The 21,665-nt window shown below is 42.3% G+C and overlaps 1 protein-coding gene across 23 annotated transcripts in view; it reads left to right on the forward strand.

Annotated features, from left to right (window-relative positions):
- Positions 1–21,665, forward strand: part of LOC105011989 (disks large homolog 1) — a 145,472-nt gene that overhangs the window by 83,089 nt on the left and 40,718 nt on the right. For 11 of the 23 annotated variants that reach the window (XM_020049079.2, XM_010872527.4, XM_010872530.4 and 8 more), the window contains 6 exons: positions 11,879–11,989; positions 12,522–12,575; positions 17,861–17,911; positions 20,501–20,625; positions 20,827–20,996; positions 21,489–21,625. In XM_020049079.2, the coding sequence (XP_019904638.2) occupies positions 11,879–11,989; positions 12,522–12,575; positions 17,861–17,911; positions 20,501–20,625; positions 20,827–20,996; positions 21,489–21,625 (648 nt within the window). Of the gene's footprint in view, positions 1–4,815; positions 5,763–11,878; positions 11,990–12,070; positions 12,375–12,521; positions 12,576–17,860; positions 17,912–20,500; positions 20,626–20,826; positions 20,997–21,488; positions 21,626–21,665 lie in introns of those variants that run through there. The other 12 variants (XM_020049083.2, XM_020049084.2, XM_010872537.4 and 9 more) reach the window with 3 other exon arrangements.

The following is a 21,665-nucleotide window of genomic DNA, read 5'->3' on the forward strand; positions in this document are numbered from 1 at the left end:
ACATCACTTCCTGCAATGAAAGGAAGTGTGGAGTATGATGAAGGGCGACTTATGAGTCAGGGAAGGATTGTGAAGAACGAACTGCAAGGATTGTGGATCTCACATTCTGATGCTGACTAGTTATTCTTTCAGACTGTTTGTGTGTTTTGCAGGTGCTTGAATGCAGTGTGCGTGTGTGTGCGTGTGTGTGCGTGTGGGTGTGTGTGTGTGTGTGTGTGCGTGTGCACGCGTGTGTGCGTGTGTGTGCATGTCTGTCTTAAGATTTCACATATAGAATAGATTGTTGTTTTGGATATGAGTTTCTCTCTGAAGAGCAAAGGGAACCAAAGTCCTGCTAGGAAGCAGATAGGTAAATGGCTCTGCCTCGTGGTTGGAATGTGTAATAATTGATGAGGACAGGAACATCTCTGGGGAGGAAACGAATACAAAATACAGAGTGTTTCTAAACTGACCATCGATCAGGTAAAACCGAGGTAAGTGGATGGGCCTTGAATATTAGGGATACAGGGATTGTCTGCAGACCTGGTGTGGAGAGAGACGTTCGGCTGTTGTGTATCATCATACCAGTGCTGAGTCTAGTGGAAACTCTCCAGTCTCTCAGTCCCAAATGGAATTCCCTGTACATTTACATTTTAGCCATTTAGCAGATGCTCTTATACAGGGCAACTTACAGCACCAACAGGGTTATGCGCCTCATTGAATCTGCGATTTGAACCAGTAACCTTTCTGTGACTAGCCTGACACTAACCATCTACTGCCTTTACTCCCTGTCTCTTTCTGCATCAGTCAGTCTACATAAGGGAAAAGATTAGCAAGGGAAGATGTTAGCATCAGTCTACAGTGTAGTCTACCTAAGGGAAAAGGTTACTTTCAGTCTACAGTGAAGTCTACCTTAGGAAGAGGTTACCTTCAGTCTACATTGTAGTCTACCTAAAGAAGAGGTTACCTTCAGTCTACATTGTTGTCTACCTAAAGAAGAGGTTACTTTCAGTCTACACTGTAGTCTACCTTAGGAAGAGGTTACTTTCAGTCTACATTGTAGTCTACCTTAGGAAGAGGTTACTTTCAGTCTACATTGTAGTCTACCTTAGGAAGAGGTTACTTTCAGTCTACATTGTAGTCTACCTAAAGAAGAGGTTACCTTCAGTCTACACAGTTGATTACCTAAAGAAGAGGTTACCTTCAGTCTACACAGTTGATTACCTAAGGAATTGGTACCCTAGTAATGTTCTATAATGTGTTTGTTTCTGTGTGTGTGTGTGGGCATCAATATAAACCCCTTTCATCTAGGTGAACATCTCTCCACTGCCAGGGCCATTCCCAAAGGCTGTTTGACCGAGTCCCTGTGAATGACAGCAGTTCATTTAGAAGTCATTTGTAGTTTTAATTGAGTATAGCCTTGGTCTTTGTGAACTCCTTTCATCGCCCTCATTCACGAAGCTCCGATGACAGTAGCCCCTCTCCAAGCCTTCCCTAATTACAACAGCTCTCTCTCACTCACACACACACACACACTCACACACACACACACACACACACACACACCCTCTCTGTCTGTCTTTGTGTCTCAATTTCTGTCTTTCTCTCCCTCTCTGCCTTTCTTTCAATTGGCCACTTTCTCAGTGTCTCAGTCTTTTATTGTATATGCCCACAGAGATGTCAGATGACATTGTAGCTTTTGTCAAGACCAGAAGGTGGCTTCTGCTACTCTCCTCTGGTACGCTGGCTTTGTCCGTTGCCATGGTTGCATTGCCATGGCAATCATCAGACGAAGCAAGTCCGTTTTTTTGGAGTCACTCCAGTTGTACTATGTGTTTTTTTTTTTTGACTTGCTTGATGTGGGATGTGCCCACACACTCATACACACACACATACACACACGGACACCACACACAGACACAGAAGCAACAACTGTCCGTTACTGTGTTGCAGTAGAATCAGATGAGTGTGTGTTGTACTGACAGGGCACGGCAGTGTGTACGCCACCCGACCACGTGTGTACCCACGCTCCCGGTGACTGTCCAGCGGAATCCTAGCCCCGGAACAGGGAGGGGTCGGCGCTGTGTCCTGCCACTGTCACGGTGGGGGGTGGAGCCTCTCTCTTCCTGCAGATCAACTCACCCACACGCACCACATCCGATCCCGGAGCATCTTCTCCATTCTCGGTACTGATTTTGGTGATTCCACCAAGGCGTTTCCCTGATCTCAGAGGACCTGTCTTCTCCCTGTTCCTGGCAGGCCTCCATTTTGTTGGCTACTGTACACAGAAGATATTCCAATTGACTCTGTCGAGGCAACCCTACGATATGCCCACATTCAGGACACTGAGTAGAACTGAGTTACAGTTGCTGCAGCCCTGCCAATAAAAGTTAGAATTAACTTCTCCCAGTCCATCGGGATAATAAGACCAGTGAAAGTGGTGTCTGAAAGCTCATCAGACGATGCAGATGTTCACCTGAACCTTTAAATGGCTTTGGCCGAAACGTGTCTGTTTAATTCAATGACTGAATAAGCAATCCATCAGTTACTACACTAGGTAGTAGCAGAAGTGGCCAAGCAGTATCTTGACTTGATGAAATGTAACATAATGTTCATTATGGTTACTGGAGTCCCTGTCGACCACTCTGTTGATGACAGAGTGTCAGAGTGTATTAATCTCCGTCATTTTCATGGACACTGAAAATGTATCATAAGCGTTTACGAGTGAACTTGTGTTCCTGTCTGTAGATATTAGCCCACGTGCATCTCAAGTTCTATCAAGCTTTCTCTCTCTCAGTCAGAGACCTTGTCTCAGAAGGTGCCTGTGGGTACAAATCTAGAAGTCAGTTTCTTTCTGAATCCGAACCCTAACCACTGATCAGTGAAACGATTAACTGATTTTAGATCAGTGTTTATGAGAAGCTTTATTCTTATAGGCCAGAGTACCAGTCCATGTGGGCCTGTAGCAACCCCTTGTGTTCAGTGTTGGAAATACAATGTGTTGTTTTCTCCTGCCACTGCTAATGGGAGAGCCATTACTGCATTTTTGGCAAATGGAGATTCCCAACAGATACTACTTAGATGTCCACAGTTTTTCAAAGATTCTCACGCAGGACCCTGTAAAATAAAGTGAAAAGAAAATGGAGATTTCATAAATAGCTTTTTATATCACCAAAGGGTCTTGGCACGTGACGGTGAGAACAAGAATGCCTCCTCTTTGAGAAACCTTCTGAAATGTTCTACCACTTTCAGAACCTAGAAGACTCATTCTGATATGTTCTACCATCCCCAGAACCCAGGAGACTGCTTCTGATATGTTCTATCACACCCAGAACTCAAGAGACCATGCCCAGAATGGTAATGGGGGAGGGTTCTTGAATTACAACATCCTATCAAAATGCAGCTTCCCATTCCAAACAAAAGGATTGAACTTTCTGTTGTGTATATTCAAACAGAGAGAGAGATGTGCCTGTCCCTATTTCTTCTCTATGAAACGAGTGGTCTTCCGGGGCTGTCCTTTGTGAGAGTGGTGTTTTAGCGGCAAGATGCTGACCTATTCTTTGTAGCCACTCTGACTGGTAGAAGAAAATAGCCTCTAGGGTTGGTACTTCACATGAAGACCAGGCTGAAGAAACCTCTTTCTCTTCCACAAACCCCCTCTCCATAGCTTTGTCTTTATCCCTTTTTCTAACTCTCTCACCCTCCTTTTCTCTCTCTCTCTCTCACTCTATAGAGACTCTCATAGATGGCTAGCCTCTCTGTGTGCGTTACAATGGAACAAATGAACTGTGAAGATATATCTGGTGAAGGCTAGCCATGACACATTAATGCCACCTGCCTTGGAGCCCTATACAGTGGCAGCTTATCATGTGACTTATCATTTTGATGAATATGAAACATTGGGCCTATGTGTCTTCACTTTGGTAATATGACCTGAGGGATTATTTGTCCGATAGATGCTTGTGAAAATCAAATGCCCACTGAAGAAGCCTATTACGCTATGCACCTCAGGATGTGCTGTTGCCTTGCAGTGTTTCCCAATCCTGGTCCTGAGGACCCCACGTTTCTGTTTTTGCCCTAGCGCTCTCACCTGATTCAAATGTCGCCCTACCACTTACTCACTTGATTGACGTAATCAGCTTGTCATCAAGTGGGAAACATAATTTTTTCATGTTATTACACAGCATACTTGTTCGTTTTGTGTTTTATGGCGTAAAGAATAACAATCTAATTTAAAGAAATGAATCCCTGTCCAAAGACAGGCATTTGGCATTTGTTAAAGCAGTTTAGAGTGAAATACCATACCTTTCCTATTTATTACATTTATATCCAGGCATTGTATAATGTACAATTACAGAAAAAATTATGTATATTTATTGTTATTTGTGTAAAATGTATACATTAATGCGTTCAAACTTCAGATTCCAGTCAGACTTATTTCATAGGCTTTTGTTATTTCAAAATATAAAAAGGAACGTTTAATTTATGCCAGGGTACACAGGTACAGAATCGGTATAACCAACAGCCGATATGAATATCGGTATCAGCCAAGAATTTTCTTATGGGTTCATCCCTGGGGAATACAAGCCTGTGTGGTTGTGAGTTTGACAGGCAGCTCTCTCAGTCCTACCCGTGTGGGGATCATGGAGGGCCAGCCAGTGTCCACAGACAAGCCCCCGTTCTCCATATCACAGTTCCAGCTCCTCATTGATTATTCATGCCTGTGTGCTGCCATGTGCAGTGCCCACTGGAGCTCATTAATTGGCAGGCGGGCGAGCGAGCAAGAGGGAGTGGGGGGGGGGGGGGGTTGAGAGGCAGAGACAAAGCAAGAGAGGAACAGACACTGAGCGGTCTGGGAGAGGGAAGCAGTGCAGAGAGAGTAAGAAAGTGAGGTTGAGAGAGGGGTGTGCTGCCAGTGGATAAGACCTGAGACTGGAATTCTCCGCGCTGTGGTGTCTAACCGGGTGGCCCGCTATATACTGCTAGCTAGCCTGCTGCAGGAGATCAACACCGGGCATCTCCATCTCTGCTCTTCCTAAATATCTTTGTGGACCAACCTTGCTCCTGCATTTAAAGAACCAGCCATGACCACTTACTTCCACAACCATGAGTACTGCTGCAGAGGCCCAGAGGTCTGCAGTCCCGGGCCAGGGATGGTGGTGTCCAGGCAGGGTGACATCCCAGGGAACCAGGTACTCATGAACCAGATGCAGAACCAGCCCCGGGTCCAACAGAACCAACAGAAGCTCCAGCAGACCCAGAGCCAATTGGATCTGATCTACAGACAGCGACAACACCTCCAACAGCAGCTTCAGCAACCGCAGATGCAAATTCAGCAACCGCCCCAACCGCTCCAGTTTCAGCTTCAGCACCATCAACAACTACAGCCACAGATTCAGCATGACCAGCAGTTTCAACAGCAGGCACTGCAACACTACCAACAACACCAGCATATCCAGCATCAAATACAGGAACATCAATCCCAACAGCAGCGGCATCACCACTACCATCTTCTTCATCCTCACCAGATGCAACCGGTGCCCAACGACCTCCACACGTTGTTCTTGCCACAACTACCCCCGCAGTGCCCCCCAAGGAACTACAGCTCTTGCACGCTGCCCACCTCCATGTCTAAGAGTAGGGGCAAGTTTACTAACCTCAGGGACAGTGTGAAGAAGAGTCCTACCAAAAGCAGGGCTAAGGTCCGGGCCACAGACAGGCAGAGTGGCTGGTGGTCTGATAATTCCCCATGGGCTACACTTTCACTGGAGAAACCCCTGCAGGTATTTGTGTGTCCGCTTCTCTAACTTTTCTGGATCGAATTTGCCAAAGTACCCAACATTTCATGAAAACATGAAACATGGTGAAAGGTCCTGACTTTTAGCTAGGGCCGACTTTTTTTAAATGATTTTGCAGGCATGTAGGTTACTTTTAGGGTTCTGACCTTGGTATTTGTGTGTATTGAACCAATGTAGGAGGGTCTTCTGTGGCATGTTATTCAGAGAATAAACTAACATGGAGAGTATTACAGGAGCTACAGTTGTGCTGGCTAATACTTCCTGGTTGAGAGAGCACTGTTACAAGAAGCAGGAAAGTTTGGCATGATTTGCTCCTGCTAAAATCTGTCTCATGTTTTTTTGTCTCATACCAAAAGGCATACACAACTGCTGCATAAAAACTATATTATGATTTGCTGCTATATAGCTAGAAGATTACAGAGCGTCTGTTAAACGAATTAATTTAATGTAAATCTAACATGGGCCTGTGGGTAAGTGAAGGGAAAATGTATCTGACCCTGTATCAGTATCAGGAAGACGTAATTACAACAGTTCAATTGTTACTGAAGGCCTTGCAGCAAACATAAGCAGATCTTGATGACAGACATTGCCTATCTGCTAGGTTTGTGTCCTTGTCCAAGGCACTTAACTCCAACTTGTTTGGGATGTTGAGACAGTAGTATGATCTGCAGGCCTTAACTCTGTGCTAGCCTTGCTGATCGAAGATAATGATCCAGGCTAATTTTAGCTCTGTCATGCCGGCCAGGCTGTTGTGACAGCACAGCTCCATAACTACAGTTATGTAACAACCTCACTTCACAGCGAATGTGCCCACTTTATAGATCTCTCTGCTGTATGCATCAAATTGGGACTACTTTACTGTAGCCGAAGCTAGCAAATAGCTTTGCAGAAATGTTGCCTCAGTGTTAACTTTGGTTTGATTTTAGTCTAGTTAGTTTATACTTTTTGTTTAGGTTTAGGATAGGACAAAACCTGCTAGATTGTAGAATGTGTGTTCTTGAAGACATTTCTTGTTCCCAAAACATGCTGCAAAGCACCGGGGTTAGTTTCCCCCGTCTTGGGCTATAAGAAAACTTGGGCGTGTTGGTCAGAGCTGTGAGGCGTGTCAGGGGGCGAAGTGCAGCTTCAACCTGGCCTGGTGCAACTCAACTTAGCAGAGCGTGTGTGAGTCTGTTTGAAGTGTGTTGACCCACCCCCTTTCTTCAGGGGATACTCGGTTTGCTCAGCGTCTGATGAATAGTAAAATAATTTTCACAACCCTAACAACTTTTGACAAAAAGTATGAGGCTGTCTCTTACATATACACACAATCACATTTGATTGAATAAATGTCCCTCGTCGTATTCACATCTAAGCAGAAAAATTCTGATGTGGGATTAAATCGATGCTGCGTGTGCGTAATGGCGAGAGGAAAGCATAGACAAAATAAAGGAACTGGCACATCATCTCATCTTGGAAATATGGTGCAGGGAGTGTTAAGTTTGGACATGTGTGGCTGCCACTGTAACAGGCTCTCTTGTCTTCATTAATGATGAAACTGCTGATGGAAGCGGGGCAAATTCAAGTGTACATAAATATTTCGCTCAGATCCAACAGAATGCCTCTAAACTCACTGGATGGCGCTTCATCATGCAACAGGACAGCAGCCCCAAACACATTGCTATAGCTATCAAGGAGTTTTTCAGGGGTTAATAATTACAAAATGTTTTAAAAAAATAGCATTTTTGGTTTAGGAAGATACAGTTAGGAAAATTTTGGACACTGACACAATTTTCATAATTTTGGCTCTATACGCCACCACAATGGATTAGAAATAAAACAACCGAGATGCAGTTGAAGTGCAGACTTTCTGGTTTAATTCAAGGGGTTGAACAAAAATATCGTATGAAACGTTTTGCAAGCATTTTCATACACATTCCCCTTATTTCAGGGGCTCAAACGTAATTTGATAAATTAACACAATCATAAATCAAATGTTCATTTTTAATACTTTTTTGAGAAGCTTTTGCAGGCAATGACTGCTTGAAGCCTGGAACGCATGGACATCTCCGAATGCTGGGTTTCCTTCTTTTTGATGCTTTGCCAGGCCTTTACTGCTGATGTTTTCGGTTGTTTTGTTTGTGGGTCTTTCTGCCTTAAATTTTGTCTTTAGCAAGTGAAATGTATGCTTGATCGGGTTGAGATCAGGTGATTTGCACAATATTCCACTTCTTTGCCTTTAACTCCTGGGTTGCTTTTGAAAAAAGTTCTGCTTCTGTCTCATAATAAATAAACACTAGTGACCCAGTGCCATTGGAAGCTATGCATGTCCATGCCATCCCACTGCCTTCACCGTGTTTTACAGATTATGTGGTATGATTCTCCATACTTTTTTTCTGGTTCATTCTGGTATAGGTTGATCTTAGTTTAATCTTTCCAAAAAATGCTGTTCCAGAACTGGGCTGGCTTTCTTAGATGTTTTTTAGTAATGTCTAATCTGGCCTTTCTATTCTTGAGGTTTATAATGGTTTACACCTTGTGGTGAACCCTCTCTATTTTCTCTTGGCAAGTCTTCTCTTTATGGTAGGCTTGGATAATGATATGCCTACCTCAGATCTGTTCTTCACTTGGCTGGATGTTGTGAAGGGGTTTTTCTTCACCATGGATCCTATGATCGTCCACCACTGTTGTCTTCTGTGGACATCCAGGCCTTTTTGTGTTGCAGAGCTCACCAGTGCTATGTTTTTCTCTCAGAATGTACCAAACTGTTTATTTGGCGACTGTTGATGTTCCTGCTTTCTCTGAGATATAAAAAGCTCCTTTGATCGCATGTTGTGGGTTCACAGCAACAGCTTCCAAATGCGAATGCCACACCTGGAATCAACTCCAGTCCTTTAACCTGCTTAATTGATGGAGTAATAACGAAGGAATTGCCCACACCTGTCCGTGAAGCAGCTTTTGAGTCAATTGTCCAATTACTTTTGGTCCCTTGAAAATGAGGGGGCTACATTATTAAAGAGCTGTAATTTCTAAATCCTTCCTCCAATTTGGATGTGAATACCTTTAAATAAAATCTGAGAAACTATACTTTAAGCCTATATTATTATTTAACTGTAACTTGAATATATTTTGGTAAACAGACAAATTAACAAAACACAAATCAGTATCCAATTATTTCTGGACCTAACTGTATATTAGTAGAATCACTTTGACAGCTCAATGAGTCATGAAATTACAAGTTTGAAAACGAGTTGTTTTGATGACGTGGCACTGACATATCAGAACATGACATAGGGCTGTGTTTGTGGGGACCTGCTTTGGCTCAACAGCACCACTTTTACTACCAGTGGTGGAGGATAACCAAAAAAACTAACAATCCCATGTACAGGTGCTGGTCATAAAATTTGAATATCATCAAAAAGTTGATTTATTCCAGTAATTCCATTCAAAAAGTGAAACTTGTATAATGTATACATTCATTCCACACAGACTGATATATTTCAAGTGTTTATTTCATTTAATTTTGATGATTATAACTGACAACTAATGAAAACCCCAAATTCAGTATCTCAGAAAATTTGAAAATTGTAAAAAGAAAATCTATGGGTTATTGTGAAGAGGAAGATGCAATACGCCAGACCCAACAATGCAGAAGAGCTGAAGGCCACTATCAGAGCAACCTGGGCTCTCATAACACCTGAGCAGTGCCACAGACTGATCGACTCCATGCCACGCCGCATTGCTGCAGTAATTCAGGCAAAAGGAGCCCCAACTAAGTAGAGTGCTGTACATTCTCAAACTTTTCATGTTCAAACTTTTTAGTTGGCCAACATTTCTAAAACTCCTTTTTTGGTTTTGGTCTTAAGTAATATTCACATTTTCTGAGATACTGAATTTGGGATTTTCATTAGTTGTCAGTAATAATCATCACAATTAAAAGAAATAAACATTTGAAATATATCAGTCTGTGTGTAATGAATGAATATAATATACAAGTTTCACTTTTTGAATGGAATTACTGAAATAAATCAACTTTTTGATGATATTCTTATTTTATGACCAGCACCTGTATATCATCCATTATGACATTGGCTTGAATATACAGCTCCGGAAAAAATTAAGAGACTACTGCACCTTTTTCTTTCCTTTCAATACGATTTTGAACTTTTGAGTCTGCTTTACTTTGCCTTTCTGGTGTTTTATTTAATGTTGCACTGCTGGGTTATAAACCTCTAGTGATGTGCACAGGCTAACACACACTATACACACAGACACACACATTCACTCACACATTACTTCAGTTTATTGTTGTTATTTGTATTTGTGTCATTTTTTGCCGTTATTTCAATGCTGTTCAAATTCTTTAATGTGTAAATCTAATATGTTCACAAAAGAAAAGTAATTTCTCAAATTTGCTAGGAAGACTTGCTGTGTCAATGGCAACACCTAATGGGGATTCAAACATACAATAAATACTGGGTGTACGACAGGCAGCCCCAAAAACGCCACAATCTTATTAATCGGCTTTTAATCCATTTTAACTGCCAAAAGCCGTCAATTACCGGTTAACAAAATCCCTTGTGTGTGTGTGCGTGCGCATTCGTGCGTGAGCGCGTACATGTGTGCTTGTATATGACGTGTGTGTGTGTGTGTACAGTCCACCACTAAGCTCCACTCATCACCATTATATAAGCCAGTCATGTTGGGTAAACGCTAAAACACCATCACTTCTGTCAATGAGCTACCAGATCAGATTAACTTCGGGTCCACTGAGGAGACTGTCAATGAAACTACCAGATCAGATTAACATCGGGTCCACTGAGGAGACTGTCAATGAAGCTACCAGATCAGATTAACATCGGGTCCACTGAGGAGACTGTCAATGAAGCTACCAGATCAGATTAACACCGGGTCCACTGAGGAGACTGTAAATGAGGCTACCAGATCAGATTAACATTGGGTCCACTGAGGAGACTGTCAATGAAGCTACCAGATCAGATTAACATCGGGTCCACTGAGGAGACTGTCAATGAGGCTACCAGATCAGATTAAAATCGGGTCCACTGAGGAGACTGTCAAGAGGCTACCAGATCAGATTAAAATCGGGTCCACTGAGGAGATTGTCAATCAGGCTATCAGATCAGATTAACATCGGTTCCACGGTGGAGACTGTCAATGAGTCTACCAGATCAGATTAACATCGGGTCCACTGAGGAGACTGTCAGTGAGGCTACCAGATCAGATTAAAATTGGGTCCACTGAGGAGATTGTCAATCAGGCTATCAGATCAGATTAACATCGGTTCCACGGTGGAGACTGTCAGTGAGTTGTATTTCTGTTGAGAGGTTGCATAGAACACATGCTAGCAGAGTCGTATTACAACTCGGTCCTGCTTTTGTACATGAGTTTTGTTGTATTAGACATGATATACATATAATAGACATCTTTCTCGGAACGGTGAATAGGCCTACGTGATGGAACTGAATTATATCAATATGTCCCTGGCTTGGCATGTGAATATTAAATGTCTACTTTTTTGTTATCTTGAATACCAAGTATACCTAAATATTCCTCATGAGGCATAAAATATAATGTGTCCAATCTGTATATTTGATCCTAAATGAGGTTCACATCATTCTAAGTATTTAGTCAAAAACATAGTTGTAAATCCTGATGCATAACCGAACGGACACAAGATATCCCCATCTCCTATCAATGGATGAACCTTTACAGCGTGCCTGATTCGGGGCAGAAGTGAGCCCGGCCTTCTCCCTGTCCATGTTCTCATCCTGCTCAATATAATCTAAACACATTAGAGCCTTATGCAGCTGCCACCGTCAGACAATCCTTCCTCACTACCAAATTATTACTTACTCTCTCTGTTTATTGATTTCTCTCTCACTCACTTTGTCTCTCTTACACGCGCACATGCACACACCCCCCCACTTCAGCCTCTCTCACACACATATCTCTTCCCTCCGTTCTTCCTCTTCATCACGTTTCCGTGGTGTCATTTATAATGTGGTGTTACTGTATCAGTGCTGTGTCGTTGTGTGGTCTATGTATCCTGCCTGTCTGTGTCTATGTGCCCTGACCCTTGACCCTCCATTGCCATTGTTTAGCCGACAGATGTGGTGATCCCGCCTCCCGTACCCATAATCCCTGTGATCCCAATCTCAGCCGAGACCACTCCTGCCATCTCTCCGCCTGCACCCACGTCACCCCCATCACAGGTCGACCACTCTCTTTCCCCCACCCTCCTCTGACACTCTCTTAACCCCTCCCATCGGGCTGCTGTTTTGGTGACGCCGGTTGACTCAGAAGGATTAGTGTTTGTGGGGGAGAGAGATGCTGCTGGCGGGTGGCTGTTTTTACCTCAGGACCTTTAGGAGGGACCAGCCCGGTGACGAACAGGGGATCCAGGAGGGAGCTGTGTTATTAAGGATGTAGTTGGGGATGTTTGGGTCCACGCCATAGCCTCGCCATAACTGTAGCCTTCAGCTTTCAGGATTTGATATTCCGCACAACAGAACAGCATGTCATGTCGCAGATGGACCCATTCCGCTAAAATAATCTCTAGCCACTGCTTTCAAAATGTTGTACCAAAACATGCGGAGAGTAAGTGATTTATCAGTTTGACGAGAAATGTTTCGCATGCTGATTGTTAGCGTATTCGTTGTGCAATGCTTTTGCCACATATTACCATAAAATTACTTATGAGAGTATAACTATAAAGAGATAATTTTGTGTTTTTTCCCATTGCAGGCAAACCCACCTCCTGTGGTGGTCAACACTGACAGCTTGGACACCCCACCATATGTAAGTCTGCGTTTCTCCCCACATACACATATAAATAGGAATATAACGGAACCATCCAGTTCCGTGTTTATAATGAAATTACATGTTCAGCATCACCATCCTTATCTTAGTTTAATATGTAATAAGGAATACAGTGTAACTATCCTGATCTTTGTTCAGAAGTACAACATAGTTTGTGTTAAAACAAATTAACAAATAATCTACAATAAAGAATAATCTAGCTGGGTTATCAAAGAAGCTCTCATAGGTGTGAAATCCGGTGATTTATCCCTGGCCACGCAGCAGCAACATTGCACCATCCATTTTATATTCTTATTTCAATAATCGGGCTCATTAAGGCTTTGAATGTCCGGAGTAGCGTGTATAATCTGGGTTGGCGAAATGACGTCCATTGAGATTAAAGTGTGTTTACTGAAATTGCAAGCGGAGTAGTGCTGTGTGGTCCACTCCCTGTACCTAAACCTTACTGGGGCGGAGGACAGAACGTATTACATTCCCCTTTACGCCCAGCGCTCAATCTAATAATGGTCAAGTAGCCCCCCATTACAGTAAATATCACCACGGTAATCAATGTACGTACGATGACCCAGACCACTTACAGAGGTGCAATACCTGGCTGATATCTGCCGTTCTGACTATCAAACAACAACTCCTCCAGTCTTTGCAGGAGCATGATAGTATTAACAAGCCGATGGACTCATGTTAAGGGGGGATAAGGTCGAGGTGCGGGATGCCAGTTTGACGATGAGAACACATTGGTGGAGTTCATACACACCAACGGAGTTACAGCCACTACCGTTATGGATGAAAGTCAAAGCCACCATCCTGTGCTGTGGTTTAGCGTTCATATCTGACCCCTAGCTACTGATGTTTTTTCTAACAAAATAATGGTTTGTGTGCCGCCTCCTTGCAGGGCAACAGGGAGATGCACCGATAATAGATGTAAAGCTCTGAGGATATCCTCCAGCCCGTTTGGCTTTAGCCAGGGCAGCGCCGCTCTTCATATTTGACAATATTTCTGTGCCCGACACTCTCATCCGTCTCACTGCTCGATCCGTCCTGTGTTGAACGTAGTGCTGTGCCGATACAAAGATTTAATGTACAATCGCAACTCTTTTTTTCACAATGTATCGATACAAAGGAGTGCACTCACGTCAGAGCATGTTGACCCAGAATCTGGACACGCAGAAGTAATTCATAAATTTTGCAGTTTTTTCACTATCTTGTTAACTTGTTGTTTTAATTTCTTTAAATCATTATAATACAGTGTTAAAGTTGCTCTATGCAACAATTTAGCATAGCGTAGGTTTTCAAAATTACATTCAGTTCATTTCTCTTTTATTTTTTTAAATTTTTTTAAGTTGCTTAAGGTTTCACTACGAATGTACTTTTCAGAGCCTCACTTATCTGTTAGTCTGTGTGTTGACTGGTTAAAGTGTCCTGAATGTCAATCCTTTATATTAAATGTAGAAGTTCTAAGGGGTTGCTAATGGGAATTAGCTAAAGACTGTCCTTTGAAGTAAATAGCTTAATATTATTTGAGGTTTTCTTTAGCACTTTAGTAATTATTGTGATTCAGTTGTGATATTGTGATGAACCGTGATTTAATTGTAACATGCATATCGTGACATACAGCTCTGGAACAAATGTTAAAACCACTGAGCCTTTTTCTTTCCTTTCCAAAAAAGTTGAAGGTTTTGAGTGAGGAACAGAAGGGTTAAAATTAAGAGACATTGGAGTGGTTTATAAATGTTTTCCGGAGCTGTATATCATATCACAAGGTACTTGCCAACACCCACTACCACCCCTAATGGGTGTTGGCAAGTACCTTGACCAAAACACGTTTTGGTGTGACGTTTTCGGTTATTTTACCTGCTTGGTACTTTTAAGTACCTTGACTTATCTTGAAGCAGCCCCGGCAGAGTAGAGAAACTGAGTCACACTGCCTTTGACGACGATGACGTCTGCTTATTAGCCTGGGAGTCTGACAACAGGTTCAAGTTTCAACAGGTTCAAGCAGTCTCCCAGCGATCTTAACTGGCCTCCCTCTCATATCTACGTCATCTGAACTGATTGTTCAACTCACTCATTCTCATCTGAATGAAACTTCCAGTTGTACCTCAGCTTTATAGACATCCCATACTGAATACACATAAGCCCATTGGGTATTTACCCTTGTGCTTTAAATGAACGTGACTTCCTGTCATGAAATCCTGACATGACGTAACTTTTGGATTCTAATGAGGAAACGGGGAAAACAAGCCATTGGAAGCTGCTGCCACTCCTGTGGTCTGCTGGGTACTGCAGTTTGTGTTCTGATCAGGGTCAATAAGTCATGGCCGACAGGTTAGCTACATATGAAGGCAGCCAGAGTCCCATCATGGATATTAATCCTGGGTTACAGAATCAAACAGCCCAAACCATGATGAATGGCTGTATAAGCTGCGTCACTATGACACCAGGGTCTGAATCCTGCTTGAGCTAAACCGAGGTGGATTCAGACTTGGGATGTAAGCTCCTCTCCCATTATTGAGGACTTGAAACATCCAGCAAATGTTGAATGGTTACCATAGTGGTGAGTAGATTTTGTAGCGATACAAACAAGATTGACATTAGGCTTTTCATTGCTATGGCACTAGCTAGCAGTTTTCCTCAAATTATACAAAATATACCCTTACTGTGTAATGGTATACCCAGGCATCTATTACAACTGTCAGCTAGTATTAATTTACTGTAGATGTCAAGTAACATGTACATTTGCTTTGGTTAGGGTGGTCAAATTACCGTATTTGCCATTAATAACCTAGCACAGTGAATTGAGCATGTGGACTAAATTCATTATGTGCTTATTGTACAACCCCACTTCCAAAAAAGTTGGGACGCTGCTTAAATGCAAATAAAAACAGAATGCAATGATGTGCAAATCATTGAATCCCTATATTTAATTGAAATTAGTACAAAGACAGCATACCAAATGTTGAACCAGAGAAATTTTATTGTTTACGGAAAAATATATGTCCATTCTGAATCTGATGCCAGCAATACGTTTCAAAAACAGGGGCATGTTTATTACTGTGTTGCATCTCCTCTTCTTTTTACAACATTCAGTAAGCATTTTGGAACTGAAGAGAACAATTGCTATAGTTTGGAAGTGAAATATTAGCCCATTCTAGCTGGATATAGGATTTTCAGCTTCTCAACAGTTCGGGGTCTCCTTTGTGGTATTCTTTGTTCTGTAAAGCGCCAAATATTTTCAATGGGTGACAGGTCTGGACTACAGGCATACTATAGTGCCATGCTGTAATAATACATGCAGAATTTGGTTTGGCATTGTCTTGCTTAAATAAACAAGACATGTTGCCTAGATGGCAGCATATGTTGCTCCAAAACATGTATATATTGTTTAGCATTAATGGTGCCATCACAGATGTGCAAGTCACCCATGCTATGTGCACTAATGCACCCCCATACCATCAAAGATGCTGGCTTTTGAACTTTGCGCTGATAACAAGCCGGGTGGTCCTCTTCCTTTTTAGCCCGAAGGACGTGGCATCCAAATAATTTCTGATTTGACAGACCACAGGACAGTTTTCCACTTCACCTCAGTCCATCTTAAATGAGCTGGGGCCCAGAGAAGGCAGCAGCGTTTCTGGATCATGTTTACATCTGGTTTCTTGTTTGCATGATAGAGTTTTCACTTACATTTGTGCATGCAGCGACAAACTGTGTTCACAGATAATTGTTTTGGAAGTGTTCCTGAGCCCATGCAGTTATGTCCACAACAGAATTACATGGAGAAACGTTATTCTTAGATTGTTGCACTATTTGCCCGCACACAGTGGTGAACCCCTCCCTATCTTTACTTCTGAAAGACTCATCCTCTCTGGGATGCTCTTTTTATACCCAGTCATGTTACTGACCTGTTGCCAATTAACCTAATTTATTTATTTTGTTCCAGCTTTTTTGAAATGTGTAGCTGGCATCATATTCAAAGGGGGCATATATTTTTCAAGGAAAAATAACATTTCTCAGTTTCAACATTAGATATGTTGTCTTTGTACTATATTCTATTGAATATAGGGTTTACATGATTTGCACATCTTTGCATTCTGTTTATATTTCCATTTTACCCAGCATCCCACCATTTTTGGAAATGGGACTGTGGTATTATTCATGTTTCATTGGATTACTGCAAAGATGAGGCCTGAGAGGCCGTTGGCCTGGTGTTAGTGGTGATGGGTAATGTAGTCAGGCAGGGACAGAGCATCCCTGGCATCATCCTCTGTCTCCCAACATGAATATCCCCTCTAATCCTTTGGAGATTATCCTCCCCGCCACACAGGAAGACAGCATTAGAGCAGCGCTTTGCCTAAAAAGCCATACCTCTCTCCCGCAAGAACAGAAGTAGGTGTGAAAACAAAGCTCTGTTTCTTTGTTTACTTGAGTTGTTGTAACATCGGCCCCACACTTATTTATTTTTTTGAAATTGTATACTTAATACATTTTTCATAACTTTTTCCACTTCATTCTTATGTGAAATATATAACTGTATCTACGCTGATTTTACCAAATCTGATTTTTTTTCTCAAAACATAGCAAAACTCAACTCAACAGTCTCCTTGTCTCCTTTGATTTTGAGCCTCAAAATCTTCGAGGGGCAGTTAAGAAGGGTCAATTTTTCATGTGTGAGGATTTTGTTTGTAGTTTTTAGTAATTTTGCTTGTTCATTTTTAGCCTGTTATATCTGTGTCATCTCATAATAATGCTATTTCTACTAATAAAATATTGTGTCTCGGTGGCCTTTCTAGAGAGAGATTGAACGTTGCTTATGCTCAAGCAGCAGTCAAGCATCCAAACTGAAAGGAAATTCAGTCTTAAACATGTAAAACAGACAGGACAAAATATAAGAGCTTCAAAACACATGCAGCAGTAATTGCTACAATGAGGCAAAGCGCCTTCCCGAGCCTAAAGGCTTCATGTACAGTAAGAACCACCGTATTTAGCTACATACAGAACTGTAGGTAGAAACGTTCTCAGCCGTGACAGCCCTAGTGTGTGTATCCCTATTCATGAAGTGAGGGGGTTGAGCTCCGCTGTCCGGCGTAGCTATAGAACTGCTATGGATTAAGCAGGCGCTACACACACACACACCTTTCTTTAACAATGCCTGTGTGGATTTCGAGTAGGAAGAGTTGGCCAGCAGAAGGAGATATGCAACTGGAGAATTGTTTGATATTTAAACAGCCATATTTCTGCTGGTTTATATCTGGTGTCTTCCCTTCCAGGTGAATGGAACGGAGGCAGATTATGAGTACGAGGAGATCACACTGGAAAGGGTGAGTAAAACCAGTTGTTACTGTAAAACCAATCACTCACGGGTCCATTTTGTCCCTGAGTAGGTGCCTCTAAAAGGTTTAAATGAGCGTTGAAATAAATTTCAACTTTCCTTTTTAATGTAAGGGTTAACACCTGAATAAAAATGTAATGTTAAATGGTTGAAACAACACATATTATTTTATTCATATTTTGCAAGATGGGAGGACTGAGAGGAGAGCGAGAAAGATGAGTGGGAGGGGGAGGACTGAGAGGAGGGGGAGGACTGAGAGGAGAGGGAGAAAGATGAGTGGGAGGGGGAGGAGAGAGATGGGGAGGAGAGAGATGGGGAGGAGAGAGATGGGGAGGAGAGAGGAGCGGGGCCAAAAGTAGGTAGCTGTTTCTGTTGCTGCCTGTAGGCTTCTCCTCTTTCTGCCATGACCTTAATCAGCCATGATCAGCGCTTGCATCGCTAACTCTACATTAAGACAGCATGCACTGTTCTGTGAAAGAGACGCACACATACAGCCCCTAACCACAAACACACAGAGCCTTAGTATCTGCCATGTAGTCAGGACCTGATCCGATACCACTGCTCTTAAATGCACACTACACGGCCATCACACTCCAACCATACATGTAGTCAGGAGCTGTTCTGATACCACTGCTTTTAAATGCACACTACACGGCCATCACACTCCAATCATACATGTAGTCAGGAGCTTTTCTGATACCACTGCTCTTAAATGCACACTACACGGCCATCACACTCCAACCATACATGTAGTCAGGAGCTGTTCCGATACCACTGCTTTTAAATGCACACTACACGGCCATCACACTCCAACCATACATGTAGTCAGGACCTGTTCCGATACCACTGCTTTTAAATGCACACTACACGGTCATCACACTCCAACCATACATGTAGTCAGGACCTGTTCCGATACCACTGCTTTTAAATGCACACTACACGGCCATCACACTCCAATCATACATGTAGTCAGGAGCTGTTCTGATACCACTGCTTTTAAATGCACACTACACGGCCATCACACTCCAATCATACATGTAGTCAGGAGCTTTTCTGATACCACTGCTCTTAAATGCACACTACACGGCCATCACACTCCAACCATACATGTAGTCAGGAGCTGTTCCGATACCACTGCTTTTAAATGCACACTACACGGCCATCACACTCCAACCATACATGTAGTCAGGAGCTGTTCTGATACCACTGCTTTTAAATGCACACTACACGGTCATCACACTCCAACCATACATGTAGTCAGGACCTGTTCCGATACCACTGCTTTTAAATGCACACTACACGGTCATCACACTCCAACCATACATGTAGTCAGGACCTGTTCCGATACCACTGCTTTTAAATGCACACTACACGGCCATCACACTCCAATCATACATGTAGTCAGGAGCTTTTCTGATACCACTGCTCTTAAATGCACACTACACGGCCATCACACTCCAACCATACATGTAGTCAGGAGCTGTTCCGATACCACTGCTCTTAAATGCACACTACACGGCCATCACACTCCAACCATACATGTAGTCAGGAGCTGTTCTGATACCACTGCTTTTAAATGCACACTACACGGTCATCACACTCCAACCATACATGTAGTCAGGACCTGTTCCGATACCACTGCTTTTAAACGCACACTACACGGTCATCACACTCCAACCATACATGTAGTCAGGACCTGTTCCGATACCACTGCTTTTAAATGCACACTACACGGCCATCACACTCCAACCATACATGTAGTCAGGAGCTGTTCTGATACCACTGCTTTTAAATGCACACTACACGGTCATCACACTCCAACCATACATGTAGTCAGGACCTGTTCCGATACCACTGCTTTTAAACGCACACTACACGGCCATCACACTCCAACCATACATGTAGTCAGGACCTGTTCCGATACCACTGCTTTTAAACGCACACTACACAGCCATCACACTCCAACCATACATGTAGCTCTCCAGCCTTTCACAGACATTGACATTGAAATGGCTCCTCCATGCAAAGCATGTCTGCAATTCCTTTTAGAGTGCATTATTTCCCATTATAATAACCCAAATAAAACCATGCATGCAGCTTGTCCTCAACCAACCCTTGCTGAATTATTGTGCGTCTCTGGTGTTGACGTTTTATTGTGTAGTTTACTTTTTTCCAGCTCATTACTATTGAAAGTTCTAAGAACTTCACTGTACATGTTATAAGACAAATTCATTCAGAAACATGACAATGCAAGCTACCAATTAGGCCTCAAATGAAGAATCCTGCACAAGTAGAATACTTAATCGGCCAGTGAGAGGATTGTATGTAAAATGTCCAAGCTTTGGACGAAGCAGATGGAATTTAGTTTTATATCACTTGAAATGAAAATGAAATGTTCATCTCACAATGTTTTCCTCAGTTAAAATACATTTTTCATTAGTCAAAAAGTATGTATTGTTCATATGTCTTATTAACAATGCAGTGCATTTCTGCATCTTGAAAATATTTATATATTATATATATAATATTTATTTTATGAAAAACGTATTATGTTTCTCTGGCCTGGCTCTATGTGTAGGGGAACTCTGGCTTGGGCTTCAGTATTGCAGGAGGGACCGATAATCCCCACATCGGAGAAGACCCTAGCATCTTCATCACCAAGATCATCTCTGGAGGAGCTGCAGCTCAGGATGGTCGCCTCAGGTGAGTGTTTGATTGATCCCAATTGCATTTCAGGCTTTGAATCGAATCACATTGCGACAAAGTGTGAATAACATTGATTACTGACTTGTTAATTTTTCCTGCAGAGTGGATGACTGATTTATTGGACTCTTCCTGCAGAGTGAATGACTGATTTATTGGACTCTTCCTGCAGAGTGAATGACTGATTTCCTCTTCTTGCAGAGTGAATGACTGCATCCTGAGAGTGAACGAGGCAGATGTGAGGGATGTGACCCATAGTAAGGCTGTTGAGGCCCTGAAGGAGGCCGGCTGCATCGTCAGGCTCTACGTCCGCAGGAGAAAAACCCTCTCAGAGAAGATAATGGAGCTCAAACTTGTCAAAGGTCCTAAAGGTGAGAAAACATCCAACCTCAAACTACTGAAAGGTCTTAAAGGTTTGGGACTTCATCTGTTACCATAGTTTGGAGATTATAGTAAGACATAGATATCATCATATATCACAGGGCGACGTTCTATACAGTACAGTAGTAAGTCTCCTAGGTCTGGGTATTGGCACTGATCTCATGATTCAATTTAGATTCACAAGGTCCCGATTCAAATCCCATTTTGATATGATTTGGATATAGTTATAATTACAATACCAATATTGCTTATAAGGGAGATTTTCTGAGAAAGAAGGCTGTGAACTGCACAGGGAACCCTTTAGCTTGTATAACATAGATTACTAAAGATAAAATGTTAAACATGAAAGACCAGGTCCAGAACATTACATTGAATTCCTTTTTATTCAAAATAGTTTCTTTTTTATTGGAATTTTTATTTGAATTTTTTTAATATCTATTTTCCTTTCCCCTGTCTTGATCTTTTCATCCCTCCCTATCCAGGTCTAGGATTCAGTATTGCAGGGGGAGTTGGGAACCAGCACATTCCAGGTGACAACAGCATCTATGTCACCAAGATCATCGAAGGAGGGGCTGCGCACAAAGATGGGAGGCTGCAAATTGGAGACAAACTATTGGCCGTAAGAACATAAGAGAACATTACTCAACTATTGGCTGTAA

The sequence above is a fragment of the Esox lucius genome, chromosome 8 (genome assembly GCF_011004845.1).
Source record: "Esox lucius isolate fEsoLuc1 chromosome 8, fEsoLuc1.pri, whole genome shotgun sequence".
Taxonomy (NCBI): Eukaryota; Metazoa; Chordata; class Actinopteri; order Esociformes; family Esocidae; genus Esox; species Esox lucius.